The sequence below is a fragment of the Manacus vitellinus genome, unplaced genomic scaffold (assembly GCF_001715985.3).
Source record: "Manacus vitellinus isolate BGI_N305 unplaced genomic scaffold, ASM171598v3 scaffold_1_pilon, whole genome shotgun sequence".
Lineage (NCBI taxonomy): Eukaryota > Metazoa > Chordata > Aves > Passeriformes > Pipridae > Manacus > Manacus vitellinus.
In genome coordinates, this window is record NW_021939396.1 from 32,889,619 (window position 1) to 32,904,825 (window position 15,207).

Sequence of the window (15,207 nt, forward strand, 5' to 3'; positions counted from 1 at the left end):
TTGTCAACCAAGTGACCATTTCTGTTCAGCACTACACAGAAGTCTGTGACTAATGTCAAAACATACCAGATAAGGGCATCTTGGTGTAAAGTCACTTCTTGAGTTTTGAGTTTTGCAAATGCAGCCATTTAGGAATTAATGTTTGAGCTGCTTACCTTTGCTATGCTAACATTTTTTTGACACAAAAGGAGGACAATGACCTCAGAACACTCATGCATGACTCTTGAATGTTTTTCTAATCAGCTGATACATTTGAGCAAGAAATAAAATACTGGGAAATACATCTTCCCAAAGACAATTGAAAAAGTGAAAGCAAATAATTGCCTAACTTGGTGATCCCTGTTCTTTCAGGTGGGATTCCATAAAGGGAGAGCATTATGCATTTGGCATGATGCTGTGAGGCTGTCAGCAGCTGCTGAGCCAACACAGATTCCCATTCTCTCCTGCATGGTTACACTGGCTGTGAAGGGCTAAGAGGAGTGAGGATTTAAATGTAGTAATTTTACAAAGCAACGTTAAGCAGAGAGGGCTTTGAATGTGTAGGTATGTTGAGTCAGGGTAAGGATTTTAAACTTGCATTTCTTTTCATATTTGCAAAGGGATGAAACTTAAGCTGGTAAAAATGTAAAATCCTGCAGTATACAAAGCATGACACACTATTTAAGAATAAAATACTAACTATATTTATGTCTTTTGGATATTGGCTGTTCTCATGTGATGGTTTTGTCTTCTAAAATACTAAGATTATGCTTGGCTACTTCTCAACTATTAAGATGTAGCACAATTCTCCTTTCCTATTGGAGGAAGCCAAGGTTGAGGTAGTGCACTCCTGGGATTTTCCTTTGTGTTTGTGTAGGTGAAACACAGTGGGAACTGGCAACAGTAAAAGGCACATCTGAGAGGCAAGACTACATGTTGTAGGACTGGGACAGAACAGAACAGGACAGCAGAAGGTGAAGAAAGTGTAAGACTGAAAGAACAGCAAAGCAGCCGACACTTTGGAAAGCACAAAGCAAAATCTCTAACTTCTGCATCTAATAATCTTATGAATTAAATTTCTAAATCTAAGTAGCTGAAGGGTTATCTACTGACATTTAAAACTATGAAATGAAAGAAAACTTCTCAAGCTTTTCTCACAATTTCCACAAAATTTGAGTGTGACTTTTTTTTTCTCTCTAGTATGAATAGCTGGAACCTATGTAATTAAAACAAATGTGTCATCTGTTTGAAACTCTCCAGAGTTACTTTTTTTTCTCTTTCTACCTATTTACTGTGTCTGTTTCCTACAAATTCTAGTTTAATGTTACCAATTTTGTGGACTTTAACAATCAAGAAGTTGTGCAGTTGGCTCATTTCTGCATTAGCATACAGCTTGCGAATAAGGGAAACTGTAAACATTGAAACAATCCTTAAATGCTTAAGGATTTTAAAAAAATGATAATTAGAAGCAAAAGTGATTTTGGTTTGGCAGGGATGCTTCTGAATACTGCCTGCCCTGCTAGTGCCCAGCACAGTTCCTGCCTATAATTTAGCACTAATGTATAATCTTCAAAAAGGGATGTTTCCATGAAATCCAGCATTGCCTTTAGGTCACATCAGAGTAGAAGAGTAAATTAGAAAAAGGAGAGAAAAAACATTCTGTTCTTTGCCAGGTTTTCCCAGTGGGCTCCAATTATAACTGCAGTTTATTAGAGCACATTTCAGACCTCTCTTTAAATGGCCTGCTGTGCTTGTGTGGAGTCCTCGTGGCTTCAGCAGGACTCCTCTCATAACAGTCTGCCCACATGTGATCAATTGCAATACAGAGGGTTTAGTTAATGCTACAGTAGGTTTAGACAGTGAGTGCCTTATAGATACTGAAAACTATTTGGACTAAACAGAAGTGAGGACATTGTATAAACACTACCCCACCCCTTTATTTCCATGGACTTATATGCAGAAAGTGGGAGTTAAATTCTCATCATTTCAGAGTACCAGGTTGGAGGTATTGTACATCATCTTATTCGGACTGGAGCTCTCTAGTCAAGTGCCTTATCAGGACTGTCACCAGATTGTGACTGCCCTGGGTCATTCACTGCTCTTTCTCTGTCTCAGTTTTCCATTGAGGGTGTTACTGATTTACTCTCAAAACATGTAGAAATGCACAGGATAAGTGCCCATAACATCTGCAACATCAAAACAGAGTCACAACTACACTGTGTGGGGTGTAGCCACTCTCTCTCCACAATTCTCTCATTTTCACTCCCAATTATTTTTGACTCCCAGGTATTCTTGAGTCATTATAATTTTACTAAACTTTCTAGCTGTGAAGTGTAGATTATTACTTGGCTAGCACACTTTTGATGACTTTTTAATAAGGCAACAGTATCCTTGAAAAATATATTATAAGATCTGCTGTTAATTAAACTACCACCTCAAAAAATAATTGCGGCTTAATTAGAAGGTAGGTTCATCTTACAAGGAGTAGAAAGATAAATCTTTGGGGCCATGGTATTTTGGGTCAAACAATGTACCTTGGTCAGAATTGGAGATTCATACAAGTATTTTCATTTGTTTCTATTTTCTTTTAATCCTTCCTGCCCTCTGGTAAAACTCACCTACCCTGATGTTCTCTCTGCTTGCCTCTGGAAAAGGACTTTTTTTCTTTTCTGTTTTTTTTTTGACTCCTTTTTCCTTTCAATGTAAGAGGCCTAACCTGTATTTAGTGGACATCTCCACATGCTTTCTTAATACAAGGCAGTGCAGAAGATATGCCCAAAACAGGGTTTACCCCCAGAAGGGCAGAGAGGGCTACTGACAGAGCTCTGTCACTAGCTCTGTCCAGTTTACGTGTGAAGCATTTAGTTGTGCAAAGCTAAGATGACAAACCAATAAGATAGTAAATTTTAAGAACATGAAAGCCAGGTCCTTCATGAAGCAGCCATTTATTGAGCAGAAAGGATTTCTGAGACATAAGTCATGAGACAAAGCTTATATTTTAGGCCAAATTCAGCACCTTTTCTAGCAGTGATTGCCAATTCTCTTTTCCCTCCTTTTCTTCTTCAAAGCCTTCAAAGAGGTTTAGCAGTGCTGTACTCAGATGACAACTTCACTGAGACCAGCTTAACAGAGACTGAAGTACTATTCTGTGCATGGGTCAGAGCCAACAACAGGTCCAAAGAAGTTAAAGATTTGTCTGGTTTTGCTTTTCACACAGGAAGCAGAAGGTCTCCAGAATTGCAGATGCAGAGATACGGAAGAAAAAAGAGTGAAACTGTCTGTGTGGTGAAGAAAAGATGGCAAACAGGTAGATAAGTTTGAAGCACTGGATATAGCAGCATTAAGAGACTTAGGACCAGCAGACAGCATGGAGACATTCGCCAGCTATATGTTTTGAAAGCAATCCATTCTTGTGCCTATGCTGCTGATAGAAACAAATCTCTTTGCTGCCAGTTACATTGTAAGGAAGTCAGTTGGCACCAAAATCTGTGCCTCGCTGGACCTGTAAAGGGGAGTCTTTGTAGCTGAACGATACTTCTGGACAAATTGCACTCTGATGACCTCGCACAACTCCGGTACCTCGTGAAGGGGAAGTCAGGCTGGAGCCTAGCGTGTCTACAGATTGAATCTTAGGGGATAGGTGATGCAGAAATGAATTGGGTTTTACATCAAGCCAAAGCACAGATGAGAGGAATAAGAAGAGTTCTTTGTAGACAGGAAAGGGATCTCCTGACTACAGAAAACCACCAGGAATTTACAAGAAAACTATCAAATCTTATTGGTGCATAGTAGAACAATCCTTCTTAAAGGCATGTTTCTATTCCTTTTCAGAAAATGCAAATGAAATATCGCCCCGTGGCAAAGTTTAAATTATACCATTCACCTTGTTTCGCTCCCATGACAGGCACTCCACTCCTGTGAGGTCTTTGGCACCAGTTCCCAGCCTGGCCCTGACATCTTCTTCCATAACTGTTAGCAGCTGTCCACAAGCAGGCCATAATACTGACCATAATCACGGCTGGAACTGCCAGTTCAGACCCACAATGCCACTAAAATGCACCTCTTTCACAGTAAGTGTAACTGCCCAACAGCTTATTTTCCACCTGGGACATCCAAATGTGAAATATGCTGCTTCACTGCAACTGAGTTTCTTTACATGGCTGTTACTGCAGATGTGGACCGTCAGGCAGTACTACCCTTCCTCTCCATAACATTCAACCTCTGCTCTGCATAAGCAATTTGGGACAATAGTTGCTTCTGCTGTGGTTTAACCCCAGGCAGGAACTAAGTACCATTCAGTTGCTCACTTGCTCCCCACCTCCCATCTCAGTTGGATGGGGAGAATAGGAAAGTAGGTAAAATCCATGGATTGAGATAAGAACAGTTTAACAATTGAAATAAAATATAATAATAATAATAATAATGAAAAGAGAGACAACAAACAGAGAGAGAGAAATAGCTCCTCAAAAAACTCCCAACCCCCCAAGTCATGCACAATAGAGTTGTTCACCACTCATTTATTGATATACAGCCAGTTTCCATGCAGCAGCCCCCAGCCAGCTTTTCCCACAGTTTATGTACTGAGCATGATGCCATAGGGTATGGAATATCCCTCTGGCTGGTTCAGATCAGCTATCCCAGCCACGTTCCCTCCCAAATTCTTGTGCTCCTCCAGCCTTCTTGCTGTCAGGGCATGAAAAGCTGAAAAGTTCTAGAGTTAGTATAAACACTACTTAGCAACAACTAAAAACTTCAGTGACCACACTGAATCAAGATTCGGTGATCAGGATTACTCTTGTGCTAAATCCACACCACAACACTATACCAGCTACTAGGAAGAAAATTAACTCTATCTCAGCCAAAACCCAGACAGTTTCATTTTAGGCAGTGATTCGAGGCTGACTGCTGAATATGTCAACTTCACCTTAAATGAAGAACTGATGTGGATTCGTCTCTTACCTGTTCTGTACCCAGTGTTATTGAGATACACAGCAAAGGTACGTGGCTCGTGAGTAGCCTGCCATGAGGGAGAAGAGCAGTTTTCGTTGTTGGTGTATATGTTGTGGTTGTGCACATACTTCCCAGTCAGCATTGAGGAACGTGATGGGCAGCACATCGGGGTTGTTACGAATGCATTGATAAAAGAGGCTCCTCCATTCTCCATAATCCTTCTGGTTTTATTCATCACTTGCAAGGACCCTGCAAAAAGAGGTTCTGATCACTGTGCTGTAAAAAATTGTTTGAATATATTGGCTGTTGTAATGCTATTAAAAGTACAGTGATTAGCTTGCCTTTGAACATCTGTGTGCTCTACTCTGTAGCTTGGGCAATTTTAGAAGAAAAGATCAGACTTTTATTATATCATCAAAAATATTTTACAGGATTCAGGAAAGACTGAGTTCTTTTTTGTCAGGCTCCAAAACAAAGTTAAAATACCGATTAATCTAGAAATAAAGTGTTAAAGCTGTATCAAATTTACAGGTCAATAGTTCTTCAAGTGCAGCTCTAGGAAAACAGTACGTTACACAGAATGAATTATTAGTCGATGTACCAGTAAAATATGAAAAATGCTGATATTACCAAAGGATATGTTAATGTTCTTTCAGTTTTATCAGATGACTGAAGAGAGAGAGAGAGAGGAATGGGGTAAAGGAGGGAGTGAAAGATGGAGGGAGGAGAAAGAGAGAATTAAGTGGCAATTTTTCTAAAGGAAAGTTTCTGTGGATACAAGATCAGCATGTCTGGCTCTGATACTAAAGCACTCTGCTCAAAACCAGTTTTTGGGGATAAGTATGTATGCAAAATTATTGGCAAAATGCAGCACCTTTGTCAGGAAACTGCATTGATAATGTTTAAAGAACAAAGACATTTTTTGCATCCTTCAAAACATCTTAGTGAACAGCAAGGTGAGAAAGGTGGGGCTTGCAGATTTCTGATTGCAGAAAGGCTGAACAGCCCCAGATAGGGTCTGTCAGTATTTCCTAACAGCTGTCAAAGTTTGTTCTTTCTGTTATTCAACAGAGCAGAGATTGAAGGGTGAGGGTCAACTGTGGATATGTCAGTATGTGCCCAGTAAACAGGTTTGTGAACTGTAATACTTGCACAATTTTGGTGGTAAAAAATGGTTTCTGGAATTCTACTTTCTTTATCTTTGATTTTAAAATTTTGCACAGTTGACAGTAGTTGTTTTACATTTAAATCCATTGATTCCAGTGACAGAACAAACGTTTTTCTTGATGATTTTATTTGTGTTGCTTGAAAATCAAATTAAAAAATATTTTAAAGCAATAGATGGCTGCAAAACCATAAAACTCCCAAGGAAGCTCAACTTTAGGTGTAAGCAGTAAAATATTACAGACTATTTTATTAGTCAAGGTAAGCATGCTCTGTTTTGGTTTTGGGCTAAGGAATTGGTGCTGAATATGAAAACTTTTGCATAAAAAATATTTGTTTAAAAAAGGGAAGAGGCAGTAGGCTCTTCAGCATTTCATTGTGAAATGCCAGGGCCTGTGTCCTTAAGGATACATTTAATACCGTGCATATAAGTCACCATAATTTTAGATTCTTCCTCTTTCACAGCCCTTGTTTTTCAAATGCAGAACATCTGCATTTGTGCTTTCCTGAATCCCATGTACTTAGGGAGATAGAGAAGTAGGAGAGTAACTGAGCACAGTCCCTGAGGTCCCTGAGCACAAAAGGTCTCCATTTACTTGAGTGGGTGCATTTCACTGAGTTGTTGAGATTGTCCTTGTTCTACATCTCTTTATCTCAGACCCCAGGTTGACTTTTTCTTTTTGTTTTTGTTTTGTTTTGTTTTCTTTTGGCCATAACTCTTCCATTTTTGAAAAGTCACAGTTTATTACTGAGAAGTCAGCTGTAAAGTGCTTCGAGGTGCTCATATATAAAGTGCACTATTCAGGCACCTTAATGCATGGTAACTGCAGCAGAGCTGATCTGCACTTTTCTGCTTCTATGTATTATAAATGAGTGGCTGTTAGAGTATTTCCTTATTCTTCCAGCTTGTCAGTCCTCTGCTCTTGCAAACCTGCTGTTTATGACTAAGTTTTCCCTCCAGGTATGCACTTACTGACACTGATAATAGATTTAGCCCCTCTGGAAATTCTGGAATAGGCACTTCAAAGCAGGTGAGACTTCCTCATTTGGAAAACAAAACACTAGTAGGAGATAAAACTTGCTGATATGAGTTATAATCCTTTGCTGTCTGTAGCTCTCCTCACAGCTTGTGCTCTTTACCATCTGGCCCACAGTCTTCAGGGCATATGTACTCAGGCACTATCTGTCAGCAAGACACTTGCGCTCTCCATGACCGACTGGGGAGCACCTGAGGGGAACCAGATAACTGGGAATGGCCACTTTGGACACAGAAGTTAGCAAGTTTTGTCAGGTAAGAAATTCAGTGTCATTTCTCAGTCTATCCTCATCTATCAGGAAATATGTTTGGTAGCCAAGGTTTCGTATCAAGTCTTAAAGTTGCTAGGGATTTTCATCATAGGTGGGCATCTCTACAAAGGGATAGCTAGGAGCCACCTTGTCTTTATATGGATTGTATGCAAGGTTCCAGGAAGGGAATAGACTTTCTCACATCTCAGCACACATCCCCATTTTTTCAGCTTATGTGTTTTAGTGCTTTAGTTCTAGTGAAGATGGAAAGCAAACCAGGCAAATTATGCCTGATGTGATGTATCTAGATGATGCTGTGATCTCTTCACCCAGCTCTACTTAGTGGATGGTTTATATGGATTTCACTGAATGGTGCATTAGGCTGTTAGCAAGGGTTAGAAACACTGGAATTACCAACACATTCATTAGTTTTGACTTCTTTCTGACATGCAAGATATTATTTACAGTGAGGATTATAAGAGCAATTGGGGGGGTCATGTTTTGAGGTACTGATGTGTGCAAATGAAAAGAGAATCTGGAAGACTGGGGAAGAGACTAAAGAGTGAGCAAAATGTTGGACTGAACAGAGTACAGACCTGAACCCAGTAGGAGGTGGGGCCATTGCCCTGAAAGCCTCAGCATGTTGTCTCCATCAGGGAAGCAGTTCTGGGTTCTGGGAGCTGATGCTTTGCCTTGAGCAAGATGCCGATTTGCCTCAGTATTGGACAGTTATTTCTCTACCCTCAGGATCTTGTGGGAAGAAAGTGCACGGTGGCACAATTTAAGAACTAATTTCCCAGCATTAGAGCCCAAGTATCTGCTGAGTTTCTTCAAGAGCTGTGGGCCAGGCGGCTTCACACCACTTAAGCTGCCATCTACCAGATCTACAATATCCTTCCTCTGTGACACATTTCTTCTAGCATAGATAGGAAGCGACTGGAGTTGTCGAGCAATTTGTGGGTTTTATCTGATAAATGGAATGAGGCAGTAACTCTGCTGAACTTCTTTGCACTCAGAATACAAAACTCAAGGGGATGGTGCAGATCAATAGGAAGATGTGTATATTCCTATGCTTTGAGCACTAACTAAATGAACATTCCTTGTCTCTTGCAAATTTTACTTTGGCTAACTCCTCTGTATATCATTTGCTCTCAGGCAGATGAGTACTTTGGTTCAATGTTTATACACGCTCTGGAGACAAATCCTTCCTGATTGAAGTCTATAACGTACCTTATATGCTTTTATGTTAAGGCATTAGTTTAGACTAGCTCTTAGAAATGTTCGTGCTGGGAGTATAGTAGCAAATGATCCATATTGAGAGACTTTCAGTCTTGTGATTTTTGGATACCAATACCTAAGTTTTATTCTGTTTGTGGCAGGAAGTGTTACTTCTCAATGACCTTTGGGAAATTTAAGATTTTTCTTAGGAATCAATGAGGAGCAGGGGGAAAATTCACACATGGAAAACAGTTTGCCTTTATTTTTTGAATATGTGGAATGATTTATTATCAGAAGTGTGAATAATGCGGTACAGTAAGTCTTGGGGCTGAATCCTGTTTCCTGTGAAATGATCTATGAAAAGGGGAAACCTGTGTCTTTATTCAATGCAATGAGAATGCATACACAGCCAGGCTATGGCTCAGCTGCCTGCTGATGGGAGCCAGCATGCCCTGTGAACATTCAGAGCAGCTTTCAAAGAGAGGAGCTCCCAGTATGAACAAAGTGACTTGCCACATCCTTCCTTTTCCTTCACCACTTGCAAACCTTCTTGCAAGACTGAAGACAGCAAGATGGTAACACTGTTCAGAGACATGTGTCTGCTGAGCCACCTTGCCCAGTGCCCTGGAGAAAGCAGGCTCTTTCAGACCACAAAAAAGGAAGAAATGACTTGACCCTTTTAACGAAATTTTTCAGAATGACTCTATCAAGAAAAAGTGCATTCCTATTGTAATAGCTGTATTTTAGGTCAAAAACAGAGCTGGGAACAGCTATTCATTATGCAGCATGGCTAAACAGAGCAGACGTTTGAAAGAGTGGGAAATAAAAAAAGATAAGATGCGCTCAGATCTAAAGGCCTGGTTTTGAAGTTCTGCTGCATAAAAGCACCAACACTCAGTCACAAAATATAGTTTATTAATTATGTTCTCAGAACCCCGAAGGGCTGTGAAATTATTATTGCATCATGGAAAATACAAAAATGCTAGCAACTAAAGAATCACTTTTAGATCCAGACCAATTTTTTTCTACAACTTTCTGCTTGAAAGTGTGTGATTCTAGAACAAATGAACTCTTCTAAGTTTCCTGGAATGAAGCATTTTTATTTTCCAAAGTCATATGTCATTTTGTTTAGAAATTCACTATACTTCTGTTAAAAATATGACTTTCATTAAAAAAAAAATCTAAGAAGGCAGGATTTAATTTCAAATTATTTTGCCATTTTTTCACCTTCCTTGATCTCACATGTCACCCCCAAACCCAAAATATTTGCTTGGGGGTAACCTAAAATGATCCTCTTTCTCTCCTTGATTTTTTATTTCGAGCAGTGAACCAAAAAATCAGCTATATGCATAACTACCATTAATATCTTTCTAACTTACTTAATGGAAAACATTCAAGGGCCTCCTGGAACATCATCCAAGTTGTTTTAACTTTTTCCATCTTAAGAAGAATATGTGAAAATCAATTCTGGCTAGTATGTCCAGGTTGTGCTCAGATATTTAGTATACTTGTGGAAGTAAAACTATCATATTTTATACATAGAGCATAGTCTTAAAGATGGATTTTAAATAGTCAATAATGTATAATACTTAATATAATGCACAGAAATATTATGTCCTGAAACCAGACCTGTTTGTCTGTGTGCATAAACATGTCAGATGACACACATGCCTGTGACAAATATATGGAGATAGAGATACATATATAGCACTGAGGGAAAGGTTGACCTCATTAGGCTCAAATTTTTAAATGCTACAGAAAGTCATAAAGTGAGAAAGGGCTTTTGATGCAAGTTTTTTACCTGTATGTCCTTGCATGCATTATTAAATCCTTTTGTGGTGGTGATTAAAGCCTTCCTTGGTGGATTTTGATAAGCATGTACTTCCTAAAGTCTATAACTAGATGTGATGAATGCCATTAAATAATATTTGCTAACTCATTTTCCAAACTTGTCCCACGCTCTAATATTGTTTCAGGACCAGCACCTTCTCTGAATTTAAAATACTTTTTGCTTGGCAGAAATTACTGCAAGACACATGACAAAATGTAGTAGCAAATAACAATTATTTCTCACCTAGCTCCACATCTTGATCATCTGTGAGTACAAGGATGATATTTGGTCTGATATTTTTTCGCTCCTGCTGCACACGTCCTCTGAATCTTGGGGACTTGATGGTGGAACACTGACTTGTTAACAATTCAGTACTGAGCACTGCCAAGATGAGTGCAAACCAAGAAGACTTCATAGTAGTTCCAGTATTTCAATGAAAAGACTGATCCAGAAGTGTCTGAGCTCTAGTTTTCAAGCCTGTAGGAACAAAAAGAAATTCCGTTCGAGCAATAAATAAACTTCCAGTCATACAGTGAAAGGATGACACGTAGGGAAGTCAAGTCTCACACATACCATTTAACATGATTATAAGCTATATTGTTGAATAAGAGGTTTATTCTGTCATTTTCTAGGAATAAACTCAGTCATTCTGCAACTATGCTTTCTCAAAAAATTTTTGCTTGAAGTCATGCTATTGCCTGCATTTTGTAGGCATGACTTCTGGTATACTCCTCACAGTGCTCCTTCTCCTACACCCCACGCTTCTTTTTATGTAGCTTGTTCCATATATTCAGTACCTGGGTGCAGTAAAAAATTGCCGGGACGCAGACGTGTTCAGAACATCTGTAGGAGGAGCCCTGTGAAAAGGAGAAAGCAGAAGGCTTGTCAGTCAGAGACCTCAGTACTGTGGCTGTGCTTCAAAGTCTGCAGAACTGTTTGTTACACCTTCTTTTTCTGTACTGAAAGAAAAGAGCAGAAAAAAAAATTGCATTCCCCGTAGTTCTACTTAATTTAATACCATACCTATGCAGGGGTTAGGTGGTACCTTGGCTGCTAGAGATAAAGGACATACATCTCACGTCATCAGACACAGGTGCTTTTCCAACATTTATAGTCAGATTTATAGTGAGATTCTGAGAATAAGAGTTAATTCCAGAGTATGACACCTGGCAAGCAATAAAGCTATTTTAACTCACCTGCATGAGTGACTAAACCCTTAAAAAGCAGAGGGGAGAGCATGGCTCTCATTTGCAATCTGCATTGGATCACTACATGAAAAGTCATCTTCCCACTGACAAGAAAGCTCATATTAAGTGACAGTCCATATGATCTTACCCAGCATTGTGAAGGAGTGTAGCCATCCCTCAGTCAATCAACGACAGACCTGACTGCCTCATCCATAATGCACAGTACCTCTGCCACAGTCTCGTCCTCGATACTCCACTTCCTGACTTGGCTCACTATGTTATTAGAACCCTCACTCCGTGCCTGTCAGTCAAACAGCCTTGCTTTTGTAAGACCTGCTGCAAGAACAGAGGCTTGGCTTTGCTGCAGCAGATTTAAACCTGTGACTGAAAATGACTGATTGGTCTGGGGAGGAAGGGGCAGCCACTTACACTTTAACATTTTTGGCATTACTGACTGAAGCTTTGCAAAGCGGTTCTGTAACACAAGGGAAGGGAGGGAATATCTGGGGGCAAAAAGGAAGGGGGAGGGAAGGAAACCATGGAGTCATGCCTGTTCCCTCCAGGGTATTGACCTGCCACATACGTTTCTCCTGTTTTTATTGTGGGACTGTGGATAAAGCATGGTGATATTGGTCAATTAAAAAAACCTCAAAAAACCACCCAAGCCCAAGAACAATCCAGAATTCTGCCCAAGGGGAAGACTGCATGGGAACTGGGGTGCGCCTTATATAATTAGCATAATGGAGCATAAATCACGAGGAGATCTGTGCACCCACACCTGAGACTTCATATTCAGGCATGCAACATGAACTGCAAACAGATTAATAAGCAGAAATAATTTAATGAGAGCAAGACAGAAGACAAAAAGGGCCCCACCACTCACCTAAAAATGCGCTAATAGGAAGATGCTCTAAATTTCAGGGGAAGAAGCCACGGGAGAGGGAGGGGATGGGACTTGGTGCTGGACGGCTAGAAAAAGGATCGTGTTCTTGTTTCCACATACACCTTTTATTTTAAGCTTCACAAGCTAAACAGTTTCATGCTCCTCACTCTGGCAGGCTGTAATTACACCAGAAGAGTGTGAATGTCTTTAAAAGGAAAATCCAAGCATCAGTGGCAGAGAAATCTTGTCTTTCATTGTCTCTGCACCAACAAACACTCCAGCCTTACACTGACATTACAGCACTGCAAAGTCAATACAGGGGATCACCATTAAACCTTAAATGCTATTTCAGTGATTACACAACATTCAGATAAGTAACTGGAAGTCTGTAATTTGTCGGGACAGACTTTTAAAAATAGTTCAGTTTCCATGTATTTGTTCTTAAGTCACATGAAAACTGACAAAAGCCCTGAAGATCAGGGTTACTGGAGAAGTCAACCTTCTTCTGACAGACACCAGATACCACATGTTCTTGGTGCAAAAGCAGAAATACAAGGTCTCTAAATGTCTGATCTTTAAATAGCGAAACTTTGACTCATATCACAAAGCACAAAAGCCTATGTGAAGTGAGACTTAGTGTTTAGTTTCTTACCTCAGTTGTACGGTACAGCAAAGTTTTACAGATAATGCTGACCCAGAAAGTGCAGTCATCCTGACTGTGCTGAGCAAACATTGGCACCAACATGTTTGAATAATCCCCCACCATATGAAACTGCAAGTTTCTGACAATTACACCTTAGTGCTAACAAAATTTAAACTAATCCGAATGGACATTAACAAGTATTCTTCATTTTCACCCTCTCTGGTCTATATTATTTAGTTTAAAAAAAAATCCTTTTCCTGTAGAAAATTGGAGCCACCTTTGGCAAGTTTTTTATAGAAAAAAACAGTGGGAAGGTTTCTTTTCCAACTGTAATTTTTTCTTATTGATGGATAAAGGAAACTATCAGGATGGATCTACATATATAAAATTAATTATTCAAGTTTCAGTGAATGGTTCTTGCACAAGAGCACAGTAATGCCACATTTTGTTGCTCATATTTCAGTTTTGCATATGGCAAATCTTTATTATGAAGTAATCGTTGACAACTTTTTCTTGTACAGCCTGCTTCCCAGTCCTAGAAGGAAATGAAGTAAAGAAAACTGTCCAAATACAGGCTTGATAGCTTGGTAGGGAAGACAAGGCTGCAATGTTTGCGGTGCATACATGACTGGTAGCCTATAAGAGCCCCTGCAGACACTGCAATTTTCTTGAGAAACAGACAAAAATAGAAGAAATTCTAAAAAGGACCTTTTCAATTTTACATGGGGAGGCAAACAAACTTTTTTTGCACAGTGTTCAGAAATCAAGATGGTACTATAAAATGCTTTACTTTAGCCAAATGAACAAGTGCTATTGGTGAAATTTAAAGTATATTTTTCCTATATAAGATACCTGTGACAACTGAAATGTAGTCAGCAAATAAAGGAAACCAGAGAAATCCAAAGAAACTACTTTTCATCATCTGGATATAATTTTTTTTCTTTGTGTCGTTCTTCCCCCCCCTCCAGGAACAGAAATTCATAGTTCACAATCACCTTTCAAGGGATAAAATCAGGAAACTCCAATCTTTAGTTGTTTCTATGCTGCTAGTATTATAACAGACAGTTCAAGGACTTGTTGGCATGGAGAATTAATTACTCACAAAACTTGAATCACATTGGCAGGGCACTGCAAAGAAAGGCTGCAGTGCCACTCGTGTAATGTGGCATAAAAATTACAAGGACTTTATTTCTAGGTCTGTTAAGAGAGTATTGTGCAGTAACTAAGAAGAAAAGCAACAGGTAGAACAATATCTTTTGAAACTGTGGATTTTATACTCATTTTGATCAAGAACTGTTCAAGATTTTTCAGTGCATTGACTGAAAGTGCTTAATTTGGAAGACACCAAAACCAGACAGCATTCAAAAAAGAGCATTTTCCACTTTGTTTTCATGTCCACATTTTTACTCTGTTCACTTAAAATGCCATTTTGTGTTTGGCCAATAAAAATCTGTCCATAATCATACACTTTTTTTATGAAATAGGGCATTGAGCATCCACAAGAATACTCCATTACAGGCTTTAAAGATATATGGACTTATTATATTTAATATCCTACAAATGTGGCTTCCACATAATCTTGCACAGGGAATCTGGCTTACATAAACAGATTTCTTGTTTGTAAATCTGAAATCAAACTTTGGGATAATGAGTGAGTATACTGGACATATGTCCATCCCCAGTACTATGTGCTGTGCAATGCCCCACATCAGTAATTCACGATGAAGGGGTAACAAAGGGCAAACAACTTTATCTTCTCTGTACCATGGTGTTGGTGTTTTCTTTTGAGCATGAACATTGAGGGCATCACATTATCCAAAGTCATAGGTTAAGGCCCACTGCTCTAGTTGCCTTTCATTAGAAACAAAAATGGATCAACTATGGCCAATAAAGGAAACAGAGGTAATAATAATAATAATAATATTAATAATAATAATAATAATAATAATGATGATGATGTGGACAGTGATTGTGGAGCTTAAGAATCACAGACTCATGGACTCATTGAATCATTAGGAAAGGACCTCTGGAGGTCATCTAGTCCAAATTAGCCCTGCCAAGGCAG

The 15,207-nt window shown here is 39.2% G+C and overlaps 1 protein-coding gene across 2 annotated transcripts in view; it reads right to left on the minus strand.

The window, feature by feature from the left end:
- SULF1 (sulfatase 1) overlaps positions 1 to 15,207 on the minus strand; it is a 120,333-nt gene that overhangs the window by 53,055 nt on the left and 52,071 nt on the right. The window contains exons 1-4 of one of the 2 annotated variants that reach the window (XM_029959355.1): positions 12,500 to 12,555; positions 11,227 to 11,286; positions 10,673 to 10,906; positions 4,939 to 5,178 (exon numbers count right to left, since the gene is read on the minus strand). In XM_029959355.1, the coding sequence (XP_029815215.1) occupies positions 4,939 to 5,178; positions 10,673 to 10,844 (412 nt within the window). In that variant the 5' untranslated portion in view covers positions 10,845 to 10,906; positions 11,227 to 11,286; positions 12,500 to 12,555. Of the gene's footprint in view, positions 1 to 4,938; positions 5,179 to 10,672; positions 10,907 to 11,226; positions 11,287 to 12,499; positions 12,556 to 15,207 lie in introns of those variants that run through there. The other variant, XM_018079539.2, reaches the window with a different exon arrangement.